General features: G+C 33.0%; 3 protein-coding genes and 1 non-coding gene across 11 annotated transcripts; 1 reads left to right on the top strand and 3 right to left on the bottom strand.

The window, feature by feature from the left end:
• Window positions 1-235: 235 nt before the first annotated feature.
• On the bottom strand, window positions 236-3,999 carry LOC123219985 (probable tRNA N6-adenosine threonylcarbamoyltransferase). Of its 4 annotated transcripts, none has more exons than XM_044641966.1 (4): window positions 3,843-3,999; window positions 1,841-2,441; window positions 858-1,013; window positions 236-765 (listed from the first exon to the last, which is right to left on the bottom strand). In XM_044641966.1, the coding sequence occupies exons 2-4, from the start codon at window positions 2,393-2,395 to the stop codon at window positions 415-417; spliced, it is 1,062 nt and encodes a 353-aa protein (XP_044497901.1). In that variant the 5' UTR covers window positions 2,396-2,441; window positions 3,843-3,999; the 3' UTR covers window positions 236-414. The 4 variants fall into 4 exon arrangements, with proteins under 4 accessions (XP_044497901.1, XP_044497903.1, XP_044497902.1 ...); XM_044641968.1 differs by having other exon boundaries at window positions 1,841-2,389; XM_044641967.1 differs by having other exon boundaries at window positions 1,841-2,435; window positions 3,843-3,998.
• LOC123222258 lies at window positions 2,927-3,078 on the bottom strand. Its single transcript, XR_006503580.1, has one exon. It is a non-coding gene; the product is annotated as a small nucleolar RNA snoR137 (small nucleolar RNA).
• Window positions 4,000-4,958: 959 nt separating the features above from the next.
• Window positions 4,959-9,330, bottom strand: LOC123220064 (protein FAR1-RELATED SEQUENCE 5-like). The gene is made up of 3 exons (XM_044642062.1): window positions 9,166-9,330; window positions 6,757-7,316; window positions 4,959-5,496 (listed from the first exon to the last, which is right to left on the bottom strand). Coding segments are annotated over exons 1-3 (753 nt in total). The 5' UTR covers window positions 9,167-9,330; the 3' UTR covers window positions 4,959-5,304.
• A 6,045-nt stretch (window positions 9,331-15,375) lies between these two features.
• Window positions 15,376-23,420, top strand: LOC123219930 (putative disease resistance RPP13-like protein 1). 5 transcript variants are annotated; one of them, XM_044641903.1, is made up of 9 exons: window positions 15,376-19,682; window positions 19,787-19,826; window positions 20,063-20,132; window positions 20,404-20,472; window positions 20,605-20,700; window positions 21,545-21,612; window positions 21,700-21,914; window positions 22,290-22,384; window positions 23,196-23,420. In XM_044641903.1, the coding sequence occupies exon 1, from the start codon at window positions 15,463-15,465 to the stop codon at window positions 19,624-19,626; it is 4,164 nt and encodes a 1,387-aa protein (XP_044497838.1). In that variant the 5' UTR covers window positions 15,376-15,462; the 3' UTR covers window positions 19,627-19,682; window positions 19,787-19,826; window positions 20,063-20,132; window positions 20,404-20,472; window positions 20,605-20,700; window positions 21,545-21,612; window positions 21,700-21,914; window positions 22,290-22,384; window positions 23,196-23,420. The 5 variants fall into 5 exon arrangements, with proteins under 5 accessions (XP_044497838.1, XP_044497837.1, XP_044497835.1 ...); XM_044641902.1 differs by lacking the exon at window positions 23,196-23,420 and adding an exon at window positions 21,148-21,282 and having other exon boundaries at window positions 22,290-22,573; XM_044641900.1 differs by lacking the exon at window positions 23,196-23,420 and having other exon boundaries at window positions 20,075-20,132; window positions 22,290-22,573.
• Window positions 23,421-23,662: the final 242 nt, after the last annotated feature.

Genomic DNA, 23,662 nt, shown 5'->3' with positions numbered 1-23,662 from the left:
ATAATAAAACTATGTATATCTAGTTTTATTATTCAATTAGATACTCAAATAATATATTATTATATAATCAGATAACTTTGAATTCAAGAAAAAGTTTCATTCAATCATATTATGATATATCATCTAAATACCTAAACTATGTACTGTACTGAATATTCAAAACTAAGTACAAAGAACATTGCTCTAACAAAAATGACCACAGTTGCAAAAGAGATGACTAAACCAAGAAGCCAAATACTACCAAGTAATGTTCAATATGATAAAACAGAACTTGAAGATCTATAGTACATACAATTAAATACAGAAATCTTATAATGACCGGTATAACATGAATTTACAGCACTTTCAATGAACATGCATGGTTAAACGACTGCCAGTCAAGCCGGTAAGACAATACAAAGGAATCTTCCTGATTTAATTGCTTTCCTCCATAAGACTGTTCTTGCAAGCTGACTCCTTTTTTATTCTCCAGATTGCTTTCACTTCGTCGGTCCTAAACCTTTGTGTAAATGTAGATTCCTCTAATGGAGTTGATGAGCCATGAGCAAATTCAAGGAGACCAGTGTATGCGATCATCGCTCCATTGTCAATGCAGTACCTGTCATCGGTTGCAAAAAGCTTTCCACCACGTTCAGAGCACATTGTTCTCATCATCTCTTGCAAACGCTCATTACAGCCCACGCCACCAACAATAAGAACATCTTTTTTCTCACAATGTGCCATTGCACGTTCTGTAATCTCCACAAGCATTGCAAACAAGGTTTCCTGTAAAAAATAAGCAAAAAGTACATTACAAAGCTGTAATTTCAATTCGATCAATGACTTGATGTAAACAATGGCTGAAAGATGCAACTTGCCTGCAGGGAATAGCACAAGTCTGCAGGAGTACACTCATTATTTTTGAGCTTTTCCTCGGCAGTGGCTTCGATGTAACTCAGTATCCCACTAAATGAGACATCCATCCCTTTGACAACATAAGGAAGGTCTATGAACTTTTCTCCTTTCTTCGCCAGCTGAGGAAATGAAACATACGAGGCACTGTTAAATATGAAAAGAAAAACAAATTTTACGTTTGTAGATTAGAAGAGGAATATAATTTTTATAAATATCCTAATGTTGTATGCTATTATTTTAAGGATTAGAAACACCAATCTTGTTTAAGCATTGTGAGATAGACTTACACCACCGTCAAATGTAGGCCCCAGACAGAAGACCGAATCAGACAATTCTAATATTGAATGCAGAGATTGAACTAAAACTTCAGGAAGATGAAGACAACAGAAATGACTCAGAAGATAGGTACCAAATTTTATCATGACAATAAAGTTAACTGAAAAAAATAGATGGAAAAAAGTTTTATTTTCATCCCCCACCTAGAAGCTATATTATATAGGCCATGAGCTGCATACGTTTAGGCAGGTTTGGGCAGAAATTTTGGGTGCACAGGCAACTTTAGATGCCAAAAATTAAAGAAATCATAAGATAGATGCATCTTGTCCCAGTAGAATATGGTTACTGGAAATAAAAAAAAAAAGGAACTTCCATGAGAAATGGAAGTGATATGTGTTCATTAAATCAATAACACAATATAAACAGCTTGGTGTAACAATTAAGATCAACTTTATCTCCAATGTATGATTATCTAAAGCAGAATAGCTTTCAGTAAAATAAAAATAAGATCCAAACTAAGTTCTATATCCTTATTTCTCACGCATTTAAGGATATTATAGCAATCAAAACCAAGTATAAACCAAAGATGAGGATTTTGAACAACCAATAGAAAGAACAAGTTTCAAACAGAATACACACAGTACAAAATACATATTCAACCTTAATGTACCTGCTCAATGTTATATCCAGGACTTGGATCATTGGAAAGAGTTAAGACCCTAGCAAAACGATCCAAGCAGTTTCCCACAGCAATATCAATAGTCTCCCCAAATATCCGATACCGCCCTTCACTATACGCAATAACCTGTGTATTTCCACCGCTAACATACAAGACAACAGGATCGTCAGCTCCAGTCACAATCCTCCCCATCTCAATATGTGCCACACAGTGATTGACAGCAACAATAGGCCTTTTCCACAGTTGTGAAAGAACCCGAACAACAATAGCAGAAACTTGCAAAGGTGCCCCCATGCCTGGACCCTTGGTGTAACAAAGGCAATCAATTTCATTTGGGGTTATTCCAGCAGTTTCCAAAGCAGATTTGATGAGAGGAAGAATGTGTTGAAGATGGTGTTGGGCAGTTTCTCGAGGAAGGAATCCATGCCCAGGTGGTGTAATATAGGTGTGACGTGGATTTGCTAAAAAGGTTCCATCTAACGTTACAACCCCAACACCAATCTTGTTCGCAGATCCCTCAAAACCAAGAGCTATCATTTTCTTCATCGTAAACCAAGCCCCGTAATATTTATGCAAAATTGATAAGCTTCAACTAAGAATGTCAACATTTAAGAAACAAACAAAAAGTATCATCTTACGCCACATTTTAGAAATAAACACAGTGATGATATTGGCATCCAAAAAGACATTGAAATCAAGGTTAAGTAAAAATTACTAATGTTGAAATCTCAAGATAATTGTACTGATTTAAAAGCTTTGCTGATTTGCTCCTAATAGACATCAAGCTTTGTTGTTCTTTCAAATAATTTAAGTCCAAACTCAGAAATGTTGTTATTAGATTCTGAGAATGCAAAGAATTTTCAAACTAAACTTTGCTTCTTTTTCCTTTTAAGAAAATTGTTGCTGAACTTGTGACTAAAACCGATATTGCTCCTAAATCTTTTTTCTTTATTTCTTATGAAAGAAATTAACTAAAACCACAGAGTATCCAATATACAAAAGTAGTATCAATCAAAAGAATTAAAGGATTATTAAACAAAACATTCAAGACATGAGACTACTAACAACTAGCAAGGCAAATATACCAGGAGACAGATAGCACAGTGCAACAAAAGAATTGACAAGGCTGTTTAAAACTGGCAAAAGTGAATTAAACCTATTGATCTATGCTTCAGAACATGAACATCCCCCATTTATATATGAGAGAGAGCTCACCTGTAAGAAGCAACTCAACTAATTTCCATATTAACTATGATTTAACAGACAAAAAAAAAAAGTCCTAAAATTGGGACAATCCGCCGTCAAAACAAACTACAATTATATGTAGTCTGTATTTGAAACCGAAAAAAAGGAAAAGTAAGTGTATTTTTTTACACTACCATTGACACATCCCTCTACATGTATAAACCCACCATTGATTGCAATGCTTATCAAAAGAGATTGCTCACAGAATTTGAACAACAAAAATAGCAATCTTGTGAGAATATTTTCCAAGAAGCATTTCAAAAAGTTTGGAGTTAAAATTTACTTCTTTTGTAAAATACTTGTTAAGTATATTTTTTTAAAACCACACATGTTTCTCTTTTGAATGCAAAAACACTGCAAAAACTACATACAAAAGCACTTTTGCCTGTTTGAAAATTATCAATAGTTTACAAAGCACTTCCAAATGCATACATCTACTCTTCACCGAGAAAATTGTCAAAATGAAACCTTTGTCTTCTCCCTAAAATCAGTCCACTCTAAATAAAGAATTTTAAAAAAACAAAGTAAACCCTTCAAAAACCCTCTTCTATTTTACTGCATAAAAGTCCTTAGAACGAGTTCATTATTCAAAAACCAAAACTAAAGTTGAATCTCTCAAAAAAAAAAATACCCATTGAGATTAGTGCATACAAGTTCATAAAAGGAGTTTAATATGGCAAACACATACAGATTAAGAGAAAGAAGACATGTTTCAATTAACAGAAAGCTGAAGGAAAGAGTAGAATACCTGTGGCGGCTAAGTGGTTGATCTGAGCAGGGAGAAATGTAACGGTAACTGACAGTGGATAACTGTCAGAACTATTAGGGTTTTAAAGCCTTCAAAATTTCTCTCTTGACTTACGGGAAATTACACAATAGCATGAAAGGGGGAAACCTATCTCACATATTTCTAAAAGTATTTTCCAATATTTAATATTATTATATGACCATGCTACTCATATTTATTATTACCAAATTTATATTTATTTAGTTTGGAGTATTCAGTTATATATCTAAATAATATATTATTTCATATTATATATAAATAATGTATACAATTTTACGTACAGATAATAATATGTTATCATATAATTAAAAAGTGTTTCATCTTTAATTTAAAACTACCTAATCATATCATGATATATTATTATTTATATATAAAATTGTATAATTTATTTATACATATAATATTATTTCTTAATTGTATTTAATTATATACCTAAAATTGAGTTAATATAGTTTTATTGATTTATTAATGGGTTGGATCGAGTTCAAATTCAATGTTTAACTCATTCGAGAGTTGAACTCAAATTAAAACTCAAATTTCGTACCTCAGTTTGAATTTATCTTATTTGCCTTTTTCAATTTACTCTTCACCAATAAATAATATTATTTATCTTATCGATAATATACTGCTCAATGATCTTCTATCAACACTATATACCAATTCAAATAAACTTAAACTCTAATACACCCCTACTCTGATGTATATTTATGTTTTTTTTTTTAATTGTGTAATTAATGTAAATTTCCTTTTTTTTTTTGTTTAACCATCCATACTCTTGAAAGAATATTACCTAAAACAAATACATTAATAATTCAATAAAAATTATATATACCTATTTTAAGTATACAAATAAATATATATTTGATATGTATCATTATATAATTGGATCATTAAAATCACTTAAGATATTGACCGAACATTCATAGAAAGAAAGTTACTTACCAGTGCCCATCGATTTGAAAGCCGGCAGAACCCTTGTTACTCAGATGATCAAAGACAAAATCTAGGCCTAATTATATACTCAAATCTAACATTGTTCTATGAAGAAACTTACAGAAAAAAGAACAAAAAATAATCTGAGATACAATCCTGTGAATGCTATAAATATCAAACCTTCACCAAATGGACATGAGAGGGCAATAAAATAATTTTAACCTTCTGGGAAATTCTTGATGCCCAAGAGTCTCAGTGCCATCGACACAGAAGGCAAACGATGGGCTCGAAATGAATGTACATGATAAGCTCCGAACAAATGGAGCATAATTATACAAGTCCTATAAATGCCTCTCAAACATTTCTAAGGAAATGGGGGACTACCTGAATTCCTAGAAAGACAAAAGAAAAGTAAGTACTGACTGTTGCACAGCATTCTGTGTACCAGATTGGATTGTATTTGAACAAAACAGAGTGAAGATTGCTGAAACTATAAAGTACTCTGCTCTTTGTCTTCTATCTCCTTTACACTATCAACTATGTGTTGGATTTTCTTTGACAAACTCTCGTTGTGCTCCTCTATCTGCTCAAAAATCATTTCCAGGTGCCTTTTATAGGTTGCCGCCCTTTTTTTCTCAATCGCTAGCTGTTGTGATAGCTCCCGAATTTTGTCATGTTCATTCTACAAAACAAAAAGTAACAAAAAGTCAATCACAATAGAGAAATAACATGCACCGAAAACTTTGACTTCAAGACAAAAGGTAAGTGACATAAATATGATCACTTAAAGCACGCTTTTAATGCAAATACATTTTCAGATATGGTTGGCCGTTTTGCACTCAAGATTGCAGTGATTGGTCTTTTAGGGCATGGCCAATTTTTTGACGCTAAAAATTATAGTGTTGTGAGCCAAATGTGATAATAGGCTTATGTTAACCTCACTCTCAAAAGCTAGCTCAAAGGAGGCAGGGTGACTGACCACACAGCATAATAGCCCAACAACTAGGGACAAAATTGAAGTATTACTACATGCCCTAAATTAATAGGAAAAAATCTGCAACCGTTATGTGGTGCAACCTATAAGAACACTTAAATCAAGAGAGTCCTAGTTTCTAATTCTACACAGAAAAAATGGACCTACCACGCTTTAGCAGGATTAGTATTGTATATGTGGTGCTAGCATTGTTTAGTATTTTCAAATTCCTTTAGCATTACCACAAACTAATCTAACCATCAAAGAACTTAGTACAACAATACACAAGCACCGACATATCAGAAATGCTTACACATTCTCAAAAGGGTGGTTTGGGTTTTAAAGACAACACAAATCATAGGAAGACTGTTCATCATTTATAAACTTCCATAACAGAATTAATTATAAGTTTCATAGAAAAAATGAATTACTGAAGGAAAGCTATAGACAAGCTCTTGGACACAGGTTGAATAATAACTAATGCTGAAGGAAATGTATAGACACTTGGGCTTATTTTACTTTCCAATTGTCTATTTCAATGAAAAAGGAGTATGCATCTAAACTAGTGACACTGGCTCATATCTTGGTAAAAAAAAAAAATACAGTTATTTCACTTTAGAATTGTTTATTACAGGAAAAGAAGTACAAATCTAAACCAGGCTTCATGGCACATATCTCAGCAAGAGTTAGGCTTCTTTTTACTTTGCTATAGTTAATTTAAGGAAATTGTTAGTGCAAACCTAAACCAGGTAGGCACAGACAAATCTGAGAAAAATAAATTTGCTTGCCATAAAAACACCAAAATTCCATCAATGTGTCTGCCATTATAATGATTCTCAGAAGTTCTTAAAACTATCCTAATGATTGACTTGGTCTCCAGAACATGTCAGATGAAATAGATTATGTGAAAACAAACTTGATAATATCTAGTTCATAAGAATCACATATAAGAAGAGTGCCAGAACTGACCGGGTATTGCTCGTAAATGCAATCTTTTCGACCTTTGCCAGGTGTCAAGGGATGAGTGTGCTCCTTCACAAACTTCGTAACAACCCATTTACCTGAACTCACTTTCCTCACCAAAATCATTGCCCTGCAACCAACCCTTGTCTCTGCTCTTTGCCTTACAATCTTTTCACGCTTGTCAGGCATTCTGTAACCTTCTTTGTTACACACAAGTGCCCGACCGATAGCTGATCCATCACGCCTTGATCGAGAAAGTTTACTTACACGGATGACGAATCCTACACGGGTAGCATAGCTATTATAAAATGAATGTGCAGCAGCTTCAGATTCAAACTCCTGTCCCACATAGGGCTCGTCTGACGAAGTCAATGACACAGTTGGTACTCCCTGTGGAATTGTATCCAATACCACAGAATCAGGATCCATTTTATTGTCTTGATCCTGGTGAAAAGTTACGTCAACAGAATTTCCACCAATGTCATCTCCATCACCTACTTGACTATGCATCTCAACAGAATTACCCACCATATCACCATTAACATTGCCATCAACCCTGTAATCCACTGTATGACAAAAAAAAAAAAACTTAAAATGATTTTCCACGCCACACAATAACCACCAACTAAAAGACAGAACTAGCATTTCCCTCCCCATTGCTGAAACAAAACAAAATAAAAAAAAAAAGACATATAATCAAATTCTAACTTCTGATTTCGGCTTTCAAGTCCAAAAGAAGAAAATATACAACTCAATTTAACAAAACAATATATTTGTGTAAGTTTCTGTACTATTGATATACCCCACTAGTTTCTCATCAGTCAAACAAAGCATATCTATTCACTCAAACAAACTGCTCTCAAACAACTCAACTCAATGTTGAATTACCAAGAAACCTAAAGAAATTAAAAGCAAATATACAAACTTTTAAATCATAATTTCATCATCAATTACCATATAAAGACAAACATAGTACTAACTCAACCAACCAAAAATTCAGAAAAGCATATCTATTCACTCAAACTAACTGCTCTCAAACAACTCAACTCGTTGTTGAATTACCAAGAAACCTAACAAAATTAAAAGCAAAAATATGAATTTTTAAATATATTTTCATCATCAATTACCATATAAAGACAAACATAATACTAACTCAACCAACCGAAGAATTACCGAGAAAACTAATGAAATTAAAAGCAAAAATACAAACTTTTAAATCATATTTTCATCATCCATTACCAAATAAAGACAAACATAATACTAACTCAACGAAACGAAATTTCAGTAAAGTTCACTCAAACAAACTGCTCTCAAACAACTCAACTTGCTGTTGAATTACCAAGAAACCTAACAAAATTAAAAGCCAAAAAAAGAACTTTTCAATAATATTTTGATCATTAATTACCATATAAAGACAAGCTTAATACTAACTCAACCAACCGAAATTCCCGTAAAGCATATCTATTCACTCAAACAAACTGCTCTCAAATAACTCAACTCGTTGTTGAATTACCAACAAACCTAACAAAATTAAAAGCAAAAATACATACTTTTAAATCATATTTTCATCATCAATTACCACATAAAGACAAACACAATAATAACTCAACCAACCGAAATTTCCGTAAAGCATATATATTCACTCAAACAAACTGCTCTAAAACAACTCAACTAGTTGTTGAATTACCAAGAAACCTAACGAAATTAAATGCAAATATACGAACTTTTAAATCATATTTTCATCATCAATTACCGTACAAAGACAAACATAATACTAACTCAACCAACTGAAATTTCAGTAAAGCATATCTATTCACTCAAACAATCTGCTCTCCAACAACTCAACTCATTGTTGAATTACCAAGAAAACTATCAAAATTAAAAGCAAAAATACAAACTTTTAAATCATATTTTCATCATCTATTGCCATGTAAAGACAAACATAATACCAGCTCAACAAACCGAAGTTTCAGCAGCAGGTTTTCATTTTTACAGCTTCCAAACAAAGCCTAAAAATAAATTTCCCTTCATATCCACATCAATTTCCACAAACTTTATTCTAAAACAGAGAAAAGAAACGAAAATATGAACCACTCGTTCCCACATTTTCTCAGCTACCAAAAAAGTCCAAACTCAAACTTACTCAATACGCTCATAAAATTCTTCAAACAAGAGCCAATAAATTAAAATCTCCCACATGCAAATCCCAAAAAGAATCGCAAAACGATATATAGACTCAAACTTTAAACTAAACCCAGGTCAAATACATAAATTTAAAAAGAATAACCAATCAAACATTCAAAATTTTCCCTCTAATACAATGAATTCAATTAAAAAAACAGCGACCAAACAACATAATCAACATTAATTAAATTAGAAATTAAATTAATTAACTAAAATATTGAAAATTCTTACTTGAAATTAAGTTGTTATACCAAGACGACACTGGTTCAATTGATGATCGAAATATAGGCGTCGAAGAGAAAGAGAGGGAGATGAAGTGAGGCTCACTGCATATAATTATAGGGACGCAGGGGAGATTGACGTGGAGCAAAATGATCCGTCCAATCAACAATAAAAGTCAACCATTTGATGTTGACCTAACGGCATGTTTCCACGTGGCGAGCGCATGTTAAATCAAGATTTATGATGGTGTTTGCGTTGCGTTGCGTTGAATCAGCACGAGAAGAAGGCGTGGTGCTGGCGTGGCATGAGCGGGCCCCAATTAGTGGTTCCTGCAGTGAAGAGATTTGTTTTTTTTTTTTAATTTTTTTAATTCTTGTTTGGAATAAAACGAATCGTTTTAGGGGTGTGTTTGTGTTGGTTTTATATTACAAAGGAAATTTTAAAAGGTTGACAAGAGATATGATTTTAGTGCAGTGATGTGTTTGTCTTGGGGTAAAACGAATCGTTTTAAAACATTTTGATTTGATTTGAGACTTTAAAAATATGTCAAAGATGTTTTTCATTATTGATTTTAGTGCTTTTGTTTTTTTTAATTAAAAATAGAAAATTTTAAAAACCCATAATGACTTAAACCAGCAATCAGTGTCAAATTTGGTATAAGTTAGACTGAAAATCTATTTTAACGATAGCCTACTGGAAAGGAAAACGTTAACAGTCGAAAAGTCGTTATTCACCAAAGAGGAGAATATTGAAACTCTATAGGGAAATTTATCACTTTTCAAATATGAGGTTGAGGGGTGAGTAGGGATGACAATTTAGACCCGATTTTAGGGGCCCCAACCCTCTCCGACCCTAACGGGGAGGGGATTCCCCGATAAAAACAGGGAAAGGGGAGGGGATGGGGATAAAAAAAATCTCCGTAATCGGGGACGGGTCGGGGATGGGGATACATGTGTCCCCGCCCCGCCCCATCCCCTCCCCACCCCACCCCACCCCACCCCACCCCCTAAACCTAATATATTAATATAATAATTTCTAAACTATTAAATTTTAGAAATTTTTACATTATGATTTATTAAAACTATAACTTTAATTTTACTAATTTTTGAATTATCAATTATTAGTTTTTACTAATTTCTAAACTATTAATCTAATATATTAAAAAAACCCCAAAATCTCATTATCATAAAATGCAAATGCACCAAATTAATTTTATTTCAACTTCAAAACTTAGTTAGTCAATCCACCAGATTTTACGCACAAAAAATAATAAATTATAAACTTGATAAAATCAATTGAAGTGAATGAAAAGTGTTAAATTTAATGTTATTATAAAATTACTCTAAATCACATACATGAAGAGCTACTAATGAAGAGATTGATTATTGCATATTGTTAGATTTTATGAAAACTTTATATTTGAACTAAAATAACAAATAATATTTTGTAGCTCTTGTAGCAAGTGATATTTTGGGAAAATATAATTTATTTTATTTATTGAAATATATAAAAGAATTAAAATTTATATTTATGGGTATGGGGAGGGGATTTTTCCCCTCGGGGACGGGGCGGGGATGGGGAGGGGATTTTTCCCCACGAGGACGGGGCGGGGATGGAGAGGGGATTTTTCCCCTCGGGGACGGGGAGGGGATAGGGAGGGGATTTTCCTTCGCAGGGAGGGGACGGGGATTGATATCCCCTACGGGGATGGGGACGGGGACGGGGATTGATATCCCCTCCCCGCCCCTCCCCATTGCCATCCCTAGGGGTGAGAGGGAGAATTGTTAGAGTTTTAAATTTATGGGGGAAATGTATAAATTTTTAGTTTTTTTAAATATTTTTATTAAATAATGATTTTATCTTTGATATTAATTAAAAAAATTAACAGATAGATAGGTATTTAAATTTTTTAAAGTTAACGGATGAAAATTGAGAAAACACTAATTTTTGGGCAGGAATATGTCCTTTAGCCTTAAAAATTTAATAGTGTCATACTAAATGGATTGATTGTTTGATTTGGTGAACACTCAGACCCAAGTTTGAAGCACATTGTAACAAAAAGGCCAAAAGACTTATCCTTACCCAAGGTATAGTAAAATCTCAAACTCTCACCTTATAACTTTCAAAAACTCAAACATCCACTTATGAGTTAAAATCTGTTAAAATTTTCAATTAAGGTTAAAGGTAAAATCATTATTTAATAATAATATTTAAAAAATAAAAGTTTATATCTCTTTACCCCTTCAATTTAGAAAACTAACAATTTCCCCCCAAAATTAAGTTTTGAAAAGTGACATTTTCCACCCTACCTAGGGTTTCACATTTCGCCAATGAATTTTCAGCCAATGATGGCTAATCTCTCTCTCTCTCTCGGTGTTGTCTCTCTTATTAGCACTTTTCCTATGATTGACAAAGTTTGGATTCGATGGCCAAATGAAGAGTCAAAACTCTTCATCTGAACCTTTATCATTTAAACAAATCGACTTTATATGGACAATGACAATGGTCTAGACTAGGAGTTGTCCTCTTTTGGAGGAGGATGACTCCTTGTCTAGACCGTCGTCATTGTCTAGATGAAGAGTTTTGACAAACTCTTCATCTGGATTTTATCTAACTTCTGTCGATTCCAAATGTTGTTGATTGGAGAAAAAATGCTAAAGAGAGAGAAGTCACTGGGAGGGAGAGAGATTGGTCATCATTTACTAGAAATTTGTCAACAAAATTTGAAACCCTAGGCAGGGGAAAATGTCACTTTTCAAAACTTAATTTTGTGGGGAAATTGTTAATTTTTTAAATTAAGAGAGTAAAATGATTAAACCTTTATTTTTTAAATATTATTATTAAATGACAATTTTACTCTTAACTCTTACTAAAAATTTTAACAGATTTTAGTTTATAGATAGGTGTTTGGGTTTTTGAAAATTTGAGGGTGAAGATTTAAGATTTCACTATACCTTGGGTGTGGGAATAAGTCTTTGGGCCTTACAAAAATATTGAAATTACAATCTTTATTATCTTGATTAAATTATGTATATAAATAACAAATACAAACTTGAGTATGAATATTGACGTGTCATTATACAATTAAATATATTTTATCATTAACTTAAAATCTTTTACTCATATAATAACAATGTTTGTTTGTATTCAAGTTTATACATATTATGTGTATATATAATTTATAATCGATTTACTTTGAATTTTTTCCTAAACAAAGTGACAATCAATTTCTATGTATTTATTATAGTAGTAGAATACTAGATTAGAGGCAATGTGCAGTGCTATCTGATTATCAAAGGTAAATTTTCATAGGTTGTGTATGACAAGTTTGTGTAGATCATGGAGTAAGGCTTTCAACCAAATTAACTTATGGACAATCAATTTCATAATCCTGTATGACAATAATTTAAAATTAAACTTTTAATTTATTTGATGTAATAATTTTAAAATTAATCACTAAATTCAAAGTTTAACCTATTTGGTATGGGTAATTCAATCTGAAAAGCCTGTTTGACTTAAATAAGATTTATAATAAAAAAATTTTGAACCCTTTCATGTAAAAAATAATTATTATATAATTAGAACTACAATAAAGCTCCGATCTTTAGCAGAAAGTCTACCCATGACTTAAGAAAACTATGGATGGCAATAGAGAGTGGTGGGGAGGAGATTTCAATTCCCATCCCTGTTATGGGGACGATAAAGATTCTCTGTCTTTTTTCTGTGAAAAAAATCTCCTCTTCATCCCCACTCTGTTTTTATATTTTTTAAACATAATATAAATATATTAAAGTACAAAATTAAGTAAAATTAAAATTAACCTCCTATTTCAAATAACATAAATATCATATATTAATCACTTTAATATACACAATAAAAATCTAAATAAATTGAAAAAACATAAATAATCTAAAATTATAAAAATATGTTAGTATTTTTAGTAAATATATTAATATAAATGGACGGAGACGAGGATACATGTGTCCCCAACCCATCCTTGATTGCAGAGATTTTTTTCAATCCCCGTTTTTCATTTTTATTGGGGTATCCTCTCTTCATTAAGGTCAGAGAGGGTTGTGTCATCTAAATTTAGATCGAAATTACTATATCAAAAGGGATTATGTAAATTTTGCAAACCAATTATGATATGCCCGCTTATATCCAGACAGGGCCTTGCACAATCTAAATGCTTTATCTTTGTCTTAACATGAGTAGTGGTAACAGGGCTGCACCTTAGCCAAGCCGACTGAGTTTAAGAAATAGGCTCGATTTGATTCGATTTAAACTCCAACTCAAATTGAATTTGAGTTAAAAATTTTGACTTATTTTTTAGACCAAATCAAATTTGAGTTAAGAAGTATTTCATTTAAGTTCGATTTGAATTTATAGTTTGAATTAATTGTTCAAATTGTAACTTGGTTTAGTTCGGAAACTTGTTTTGATGGTTCGAATCCGTGGTTTCATTTGGCTTGAATTAGTAATTTTATCTATTATTTGAGTAAAATAATAATAATTTTTATTAATAAGTCACAAATTCAAAACACAAATTTAAATTATCGATTTAAACCATGAATTCAAGTCAAACCAAATTATGAATTTAAATCACTGATTCAAACAATGAATTTGAATCGAATCAAACTGAATCACATTTTATTCAATCTGAACTTGAGTCATTTTTAATTTTGTTTTAATAAACTCAAGTCAAACTCAAATTAAATTATTTTTTATTTAAACCAAATTTGAGTTTATGAATTTTCAAATTTGATTCGATTCGTATCAATCCCTACTTGATTTAACAAAAAAAAAATCGTGCTAAATATCCTTCGTACTGTTGCAGAGGCATGAAAATATCCTTAATCTTATTCCACAAATATCTCCTAATTGATTGAGAGAGAGTTAATGAATAAATTAATACATGTCAAATAAAATTAGGTGATTAGTCAAGTTTCTAAAAATTATTTAAAGCTTGATGGAGACTTCAGGCTTTGTGGTCCTAGCAAGAAATCAAAAAACATGTAATTGAATTATTCGCATCAAATTAAACTTAAATAAGAATTAATTTAAGTACGATTTGAATTCAAAAAATTCATTTCAAGTCCGTGATGGGGCCATGAGAGGAATCATTAGAATCATTAGAGATGAGAAAAAAGAATAGTTAGAAAAGTCGTAAGGAAAGATCAATATGCTAGTGAATCTCTGACAACAGGTTAGATTTGAGTTGATTCGATTCAAACTCAAATTAGAATTATCCCAACTTTGGTTTGACTTGATCGAATTGAATATCAGTCTTGTTTGAATCGGTGCCCATTTGAAACTCTTAATAAATTGAACTTCTACATGATTCAAACTAACAGATTAATGAGCGAGTGTAACTTCGTATCTCGATCAGAAGTGTATGATATTTGGTTTTGAAAGCATTCTAAGAAGATTCTGACAGTCACTGTTATGGTAAAAAGGTGAAAGAAACAATTTAAGAGAGAGAAAAAGAGAGATGAATGGAGAAGATAAGGTGGCATAAAATGAAGGGAAGAAGAGGTGGCTTGAAAGCATTTGAACACAAGGGGAAGGGGGTTAAGAGAGTGACTAGGAAAGCGAGATCGATCATTTCAACGGTTATCTTTGAATTTAGCACAAGACAGATGCCCTTTCTCTCTCAATGCCTTTAATGGCTTTGGTCCCTTTTTCTAGTCTTTTCGAAATACTTATCATTTTTTTTTATTTGGGGGACTGTCAAAATATATTAGACATATAAATATGAAAATCGAAATTTATATTATACAAAACTAATTAATTTGTATTAAAGTTTAATTTACTACACTTATATATCACTTATTAATATTGTTTTTCCCTTATATATTACTTACTTATATATTAGACGTAAGACTTTTAGTTCCTAACACCCTCTCTCAAGTGCTAACTATTATAGACTGTTAGCTCTGTTGTTTTGTTGAGTTCGTTTTTGGACGTGCGCATTGTCACTTGTATCCAGAAACATTTTAGATTGTTAGACCCATCATTTGATTGAGTTTGTTTTTGGACGTGTGTTTCGTTATTTGTATCTAGAAATACTTTATGTTGTTAGACTCGCTGTTTTGCTTGTGCTTTATACTATGTTGAAATATATGAGGTTTATAAATACGAAAAATGAAACTCATATTACACAAAATTAATTGGTTTGTGTTAAAATATAATCTACTATACTTATATACTATTCATTTATATTGTTTTTATTAGACGTTGGATTTTTAGTCCCTCAATAATTTATGTTTTGGTTGTTGAAATTCATTTCTTCATCTACTAGAAAACATGGCATTTGTTGTTGAGCCTGTGGTCTCCGAGCTCTTTAAGGGATTGTTTAAGATATTGGGGTCCAATGAGATGCGGGACTTTTCCCGGAGACTTGTTGGAGGGGTAGATTCAGATCTGAAAAGGCTGGAAAACAAATTGAGAAAAATTGGAAATCTTCTTCGAAATGCCGAGGACAAGCAATTGATGGATGAAAGCGTTAAAGAGTGGCTTCACAATCTTCAACACTGGGCTTATGATGCAGAAGATTTACTGGATGAATTTGCCTACGAAGCTTTGCGACGCAAGCTGAAGGCAGAGCACCAGGCTAGCTCTAGCAAGGGATTTGGCAGCCTCTTCTTCAATGTCAAAATGGGGTCCAAGATCAAAGAGATCACTACCCGCTTGGAACAACTGCGGCAGGAAGGATCAGCTGAACATGAAATGCAAGTGATTTCTGGAGGGACATCAAGTAACTTCGTTGCACTGCAAAAACCAGAGGAAACTTCAAGTGTCGCACCTGAGCAAGTTGTTTATGGCAGAAATGAAGATGAAGCTGCACTACTTGATAGGGTGAAAAACGATCAACCAAGTGAAGCCAACTTTCAAGTGATAGCCATTGTAGGCATGGGAGGTATTGGCAAAACAACAATGGCTCGAGCCATGTACAATCATGAGGTACTGAAAGATTTAAAATTTGAGATGAAAGCATGGGTCTGTGTTTCAGACACGTCAGATGTTCTTACAATCTCAAAGAAAATTCTGCTCTCATTAAAAGGCTCTTCATGGTCTAACATTCCAGACAATTTAAATCAAGTGCAAGTTAATCTGAAAGATGCAGTTGATGGGAAAAAATTCTTGTTAGTCTTGGATGATATTTGGGAGTTGAACTATGACAAATGGGAAAGGCTTAAAAGCCCTTTCATGTCTGGGGCACTTGGTAGCACGGTGATCTTGACAACACGCAATGAAGATATTGCATTTACTGTGGGATGCTATGAACCTTTTAAGTTAAAACATTTATCAGACGAAGATTGTTGGTGCTTGTTTCAAAAGCATGCAAATTTTGCTGGTAGAAACATTGTTGCTCAGGGTAAAGTTGATTCAATTCGTAAGAGAGTCATTGAAAGGTGCAGTGGCCTACCCCTTGCAGCAAGGACCCTTGGTGGCCTTCTACGCTCCTATGAGCAGATTGATGCCTGGGACAAAATTTTGAATACCAAAATATGGGACAATGACAGTCCAATTCTCCCAGCATTAAAACTAAGTTATCATTACCTTCCTTCGAATCTAAAAAGATGCTTTGCCTATTGCGCAATTTTCCCTCAAGATTACGAGTTCAAGGAGCAGGAACTTGCATTTTTGTGGATAGCAGAAGGTATTGTTCAACCATCTGATACGCAGTTGGATGAGGCAGGTGAGTGTTTTCATCAATTATGTTCAAGGTCTCTTTTCCAACAATCAAGTAGCCATAGTTCTAAATATGTTATGCATGATCTTGTTCATGATCTAGCTCAATTGGTTTTTAAGGAAATTGGTTTTAGATTTGAGCAGGGTATTGTTGAGCCACCAAAAAAGAACAAAAAGATTCGTCATATTTCTTATATTTCTTATCATTATAATGGAATTAATAAATTTGAAGCCTTGCAAAAGTTTAGAAGTCTAAGAACCTTCTTGTCAATATTCATGGGGACTTATTATAGAGGTTATACTGGTTGTTATGTAAGTGCTGCTTTTATTTTTGATTTGTTGTCAAAGTTGGAAACGGTGAGAGTACTATCTTTTGAAGGACATAACATCATTTACTTACCTAATTCAATCGGAGATATGATGCATCTAAGATATCTCAACTTATCTTGCACTAGGATCCGTAGTTTGCCAGAGTCAACAAGCCAATTATTTAATTTGCAAACTTTATTATTAAAAGATTGTTTTTATCTCATAAAGTTACCTTCCAATATGAGATATTTGATCAGTCTATGTCATCTTGATATTAGTGGTCAAAATTCATTGGAAAAGATGCCATTTGGAATGAAAGAATTGAAAAATCTTCAAATATTGTCTAATTTTATTGTGGGAAAGGAACCAAGTTTGAATTTAGAAGATTTGAAGAGCTTAAGTTTTCTTCAAGGAGAGCTTCACATTTCAAAATTAGAGAATGTAACAAATCCAAATCAAATACAGGGGCAAATATTAAATAATAAGAGCAATCTAAAAGTATTGTTGCTAGAATGGGGAGATCAAGTACTTGATAATTCATTGAATATGGATGTAGAAATGCATATACTTGATAAGCTAAAGCCTCCTAGCAGTTTGAAAGAACTCACAATTAGACGTTATAATGGTGAAACTCTTTCTTCTTGGTTAGGAGATCCGTCATTGCTCTCTAATTTGATTGTTCTTAAAATAGAACATTGTCAAAGGTGTACACTCTTGCCTTCACTTGAAATGTTGAGCTCACTTGAAGACTTAACCATCAAAGGGATGTCAAATATAAAAAGAATAGATTTCCAAATGCCTTTCAAGTCATTACAAGTTCTTTGTTTTGAGAATTTGCCAGAATGGGAGAATTGGGACACCAAAAGAGGAAATGAAGATATTGAAAATTTTCCTAAGCTCCGTGTGCTTTCTATCAAAGAATGTCCCAAACTTACTAGAAATATACCTGATCATCTTTCTTCAATGGAAAGATTTGTAATTAAGAATTGTCCAAAGTTGGTGGTTTCATTCTCAAATTACCCAAGACACTGCAAATTAGAAATTGATGATTGTGAGGGAATGGTATGCGATAATGATTCGATTGATTTTAAGTTGCTAAATTCTCGGTGTCTTGCAAATGTTCCAGAGATTGAAATCAAATTAAAGCAAGGATCCCAAAAAGTAGAATTTTTGAAAATTGTGGACAAACAAGGTATTATTGATTCATGGCAAAGTTTGGCTGACAATGAGAAGTCACTACAAAGAAGAAATGATCTCACCTCCCTTCAAAAGTTATTAATAGAAAATTGTAGTGATCTTGTTTCTTTTAAGAACAATTTTTTTTCCAATCTAAATTCTCTTGAGATTGATAATTGCAAGAGTTTGACATTTATTGGAAGGGACGTCTTGCCTCTATCTCTAAAAGGGCTTGAGATTAGATCTTGCGAGAAACTAGAATTTTTGAAGGATCTAAGTACTTCTGTTCTCGAGTACTTGGGCATTTCTAGGTGCGAGTCTCTTACATGCACATCATTAGATGGTCACTTGCCAGAGACACTCAAAGTACTTATGATTAATGGATGTAATGCACTCAAAACATTATCTTCTAGAAATGAGTACTTACCTAAGAGACTTGCATCCCTCACCATCTATGAATGTTCAGAGCTCAAGTCAATTGCACAGTCCTTTAAGAATAGCAGGTGTCTTAAACAAATTAGTTTATTGTGGTGCTTAAATCTTGAATCCCTGCCTCTAGGTCTAGAGGAACTTCCTTGTCTTGAGTATATTTGGATGGGAGAATGTCCAAATTTGTTGGTAAGAGAAGGTGTTCCCACCAGCCTAATTGGACTTGCACTTATGGGAGATGTCAAGTTCCATAAGCCAGTGACAGAGTGGGAATTGCACAACCTTAGACATCTCTGTATTGAGAAATCTAAAGATGCAACATGGGTTTTACAAGAGGACAAGGGAATGAGAATGGGAATGGGAATGGGAATGCTCAGCTGTTTGATTTCTCCAGAGATTCACAAGTGCCTCAAATTGAAACACCTATCTTCCCCGATTTTTCAAAGCCTCACCTCTCTTGAAGAGTTGAAGATCTTTGATCTCCCACAGCTTGAATCCATCTTAGACCTGAGCATCCTCACCTCTCTTACGAAACTCATCATTCACAATTGCCCAAGGTTCGAATCAATTCCAAGTCTCGACAGCCTCACTTTGCTTAGAACATTGATCATTCACGAATGCCCAAAGCTCAAATCCATTCTAGCCCTAGGCAACCTTGAATATATGGAAATTTGGGAATGCCCAAACCTCAAATCCCTGCAAAGCCTGCCATCCTCACTCTTGTCATTAAGGATTTCAAGATGTCCATTGGTGAAAAAACAATTGAAAAGGGGTAAAGGAAAATATTCCTCAAAGATTGCTCGCATTCCTAGAGTTGAGATAGATCGCAAATTCATCTACAATTCAAAGGAGGAAGAATGAGGTTGATCATTTGAAATTGTAACATCCAATCCAACAATCATCTGATTTCATTAAAGGTTTGCAATATTTCTTGATGACACCTCTTCTATTGTCTAAATTTTTATGTAATACATCATTTTTCTCTAATTTTGAAGTATTAATCTCATTTGAACTTTGGCAGCTGATCATCAACAAGAATCTCAGAACTGTTGTTTGTCAAGGTAATTTATTTAACTTTAATCATCTTCATATAAAATACATATGTATCTCAATTTCTAATCCAAAATTTCTAAATTCATAAATTTGCTGGTAACGTATGAAAATTTGAACCAAGGAGAATTCCAATTCCTGGAATTCTCAATATAAGTAAATTCCTCATGTTCTTGTTTCATTTTTCAATTCCTGAGAGAATCTTTCAACAATAGATTTGATAATATTATGCTTAGTTTTTTGTCAGTTTTGAATTCAGGGAAGAAGTTGGGCTATCTTCCATTGAATTGATTGGAAGCTTATCTCCTTCGATTTAGGTTTGTCAACTTATAACTTATGAATCATTCTGAAATTTTACTGTCATTGAATAACACAATTTTGGAATATATTTCTCTGTGTCTACAAGGTCAGGGTAGGAACATTTAGAAATTGAATAATTGATTGAAAAAGTGATCTCATTTAGTTTCAAGTCTGTTAAAACATTTAACATCTAAACCATTCTACAATTTTTAATTATACTTTTTGTTTCTCTGAGAATAATTCCTCTGCCTCAAGTTTAAACTTTGCAAACTTTATTTTTACTTCCAGTTATCGGATCGTTTGATCAGAATAAAAGTTTGCGCTTTCAGAAGGATTCTCAGATTGGAGGTTTTTAAGGTACTTGTATATTTCGTTTCAATCTATTTTCTGGTTGAATTTAAATCTTACTATGTGCAATTTAATTTAGTATTTTTCATTTTTTCTCCATATCTAACCTTTAATGACTGGCATGTCTACTTGTACTTTTAGAACATAACTCCTACCTTACAGTTTGGAGCTATGGAAGCTCGTCAAAATTACAATACAGAGTTTGGTTCTTCTAGCTGTTACAAACTGTTTATCAAGGTGCATTTTTCTGCTTGTATATATAGATTTTTTATTTTCATCTCATTATTTTTGTTTTGGGCAAAAACATATTGTGGTTTGCAATATTATTAATCAATGTTTTACTTTTTATAGCTTATTTAAGGAATCATTATTTACTTTCTCTATGCAAACAACACTATATTTTTACTTCTAAACTACATGTAAGCATATTTAAACTTTTGACAAGTTCAAAAGTCATTTCTGCTTCACTCGTCTAATAGTATATTTTGAACCTTACTCTTGGATTCGCATATGGAGTACACCAAATGGTGGGACAAAACCAAGTAATGAACCTCTATATATTCTGCTAATGCAGTACAATCAGTCAGTGTTTGTCTATTGAAGCACATGAGATATTATTTCTCAATCCTTTTATGTAGTCTTATTCTTACATGACTCCATAATTTGAATTTTTTAATACTCAAGGTAAATTCTAAGAATTTTAAGATGAAATCAACACAACTTTAAGGGAGTGATGTGCCACCTTGGATGCAAACTTGAATAAAAAGTTCAGCTTATGTCATTTTTGCGGTAGTTTGTGATCAATCAGTTTCTTTTGTGGTAAGACGCTTCCAACTTTGATAAAAAATTCTTGTACATATTTTAGATCTTTGAATTGATAATCTGAGAGGCTAAAAATCTCTAGAATCAAGAGATGTTTTGCTTATATATTTTACAAGTTTCAGTCCTTACCAGATCAATTAAACACTCTTACATCCCTTAAGTAATTTCTTAATAGGATTGCTCTCAAAGTTGTGTTATTTTCTGTTGGTTTGCCTATTTGCAGCACAAATATTGAAATTTTTTTATTATTACTTGTCAGCTTGTTGAAAGAAAGAAAAGGAAAGACAGGGGATGAGATTAAAAAACATTATGTCGCTTCAGAAATTTGTAAGTCACAATTGTACACCTGTATCAATTGTTTCATGTATTTCCATAGCCGTGTCAAATTTATGTCTTATTTTCTTTGTCTTGCAGGTGATCTGGCTAGAGGGTTTGAAAGTTAAGTTCACTAACACCAACATGGCTAGAGATTTGGAGAAAATATATACGAAAAGGGTTAAAGCATAAATTACTAGATCAACTGGGGCCTCACCGTGTTGCCATGGCACCTTGAACTGTGAAGATAAGAGGAGTGTGAAACCTGAAATAGTGCAATGGCAGGGCAGCAACTAGGCAAAGGAATGGATACGGTTGGTTTCTTCATCCAAAGCTAATTAATTTTTTCACCATCTCTAGCTTCTGACATTTTATACATGCTGGTGAGTGATGCTACAATATTGTATAGGTGAAGAGTAGTGAGTTTTGTCAGTTGTGAGGACTTGACTTCTTAGGATTTGTGTGCATAAAGTATATGGGTTCAGGTTTGGGTTTAATTTGAGTGTATTAGATGGTACTATTATTCTTCAATTCAGTCATCTGAATCATATCCCCTTGGATGTAGGCATGATTTTGCCGCAAATTTTGTGTTAGTATGTGTGTGTTTGGTAAGACATTTCCAGATGGATAAGAAATTGTCGAGAATTGTAAGATCTTTCTGATGATGACAAGCTTATGTTTTTCTGCAGGATCAAACGGTGCAAAAAAACTCTAAAATGTCATCTTTTGAACTTGCAGAGCCAAGAAGCATTACCAGATCAACTAAACAGTTTAGCAACCTAAGGTAATTTCTTAATAGGAATGTGATGCGTGCACGGTTGATGGCGTTGCTGCTTGCTGCTGCTATCTTCCTTCAGTTTCAGTGTTCTGTAATTAAGGATTGGGCTGCAATGGTTGTGATGAATTATGAATGTAATGGAAATGTAGTAGACTGAATATGGATGAGAGAATGAATAATTCTTTAGGCATACAATCTTCATTGCCAAAAGCTAATAAAAAACCAAACCAAATACACTGGTGCTGCCCAAGACAGTCAACCAGAGTCCCCAGGCCTAAGCCCCCTACTTCCCTTCGAATTCCCTTTAAGATTTTCCTTGATGCCTTCCCTCTCAAGCCTTCCACTTTTTAAAGCCACAGCTCCTCATTTCAGATGTGCTTTATCTTCTTGTTTGCTTGAATTATCTGATTTGCTTTTGAGTTATCTGGTTTGCCTGAGTTACCTAAATGTGATGTTGCGGTAATCTGAGCTATTGTAGATGAATTTCCCATTTTGCCCTTCCGATGATTAGTCTTGGTGATACGAGGTCATTAGTCTTTCGTTAATAAATAAAGTGGATAAATAAATAATGTTATGCGTATTTATTTTGAGTATATAAATGGGTTTACACTTATATGTGTTATCATATGATTGTGTATTACTTTAATCTTAATTTGAAATCGTTCAATTATTTAATGACACACAACAAATATGTATATATTTGTGTATTCAAAATGAGTACGTATAGTTTTATTAAAATAAATAAGGAGAAAGTCAATGTACCTTTAATAGGATACAGGGGAAGAATCAATTTCATATTTTATGTTTTGCTTTGCAGGTTATCTAGCCACAGGGTTGGAAAATTTAAGTTCACTGACACCGAATGACTAACACAAAAGGAAACTTCACCTATTCACTTAGCTTGAAATGACCTCGTTTTGAATTACATTGTCTAAACCTCTCGTTCCTTGATCATGGAACACCTGTTCTATTGGTTTAAAATCTTTAAGTCATAAGTAATTCTTCAAGTATGTTGATGGGTGCCGAATCCACCTAAAATAAAATTTTCTACTTCCTCAATGAAAACTTATAGATAGGGCAAGTAGAGTCGTATCCACAGAGATTGGGTTATTTATCTGAAATCTAACAAAATAAAGCAAGAGAGATTTTGTTGTTTCGAATCCTACGAATAAACAAAAATAAATTAATTCAGAATTAAATAATCAAAGTAATCAGAAAACTAGATTGAAACAATAATAAGACGAGTTCTAGCCAAATAATTCAGGTATGGTTCAATTCAATTAA

This window comes from Mangifera indica, chromosome 7, assembly GCF_011075055.1.
Source record: "Mangifera indica cultivar Alphonso chromosome 7, CATAS_Mindica_2.1, whole genome shotgun sequence".
NCBI classification, from domain to species: domain Eukaryota; kingdom Viridiplantae; phylum Streptophyta; class Magnoliopsida; order Sapindales; family Anacardiaceae; genus Mangifera; species Mangifera indica.
Note: the sequence above shows the minus strand (reverse complement) of the source record. Positions and strands in the feature narration are given on the sequence as shown.

Excerpts from the sequence above, each read along its gene's own strand:
- LOC123219985 (XM_044641966.1), bottom strand. The coding sequence starts at position 2,395 with ATGAAGAAAATGATAGCTCTTGGTTTTGAGGGATCTGCGAACAAGATT. Across the intron at positions 1,014-1,840 it reads CTGGATATAACATTGAGCAG|CTGGCGAAGAAAGGAGAAAA; the intron begins GTACATTAAGGT and ends TCATTTCCTCAG. Across the intron at positions 766-857 it reads ACTTGTGCTATTCCCTGCAG|GAAACCTTGTTTGCAATGCT; the intron begins GCAAGTTGCATC and ends TATTTTTTACAG.
- LOC123220064 (XM_044642062.1), bottom strand. Across the intron at positions 5,497-6,756 it reads GCATTTACGAGCAATACCCG|AATGAACATGACAAAATTCG; the intron begins GTCAGTTCTGGC and ends TTTGTTTTGTAG.
- LOC123219930 (XM_044641903.1), top strand. The coding sequence starts at position 15,463 with ATGGCATTTGTTGTTGAGCCTGTGGTCTCCGAGCTCTTTAAGGGATTG.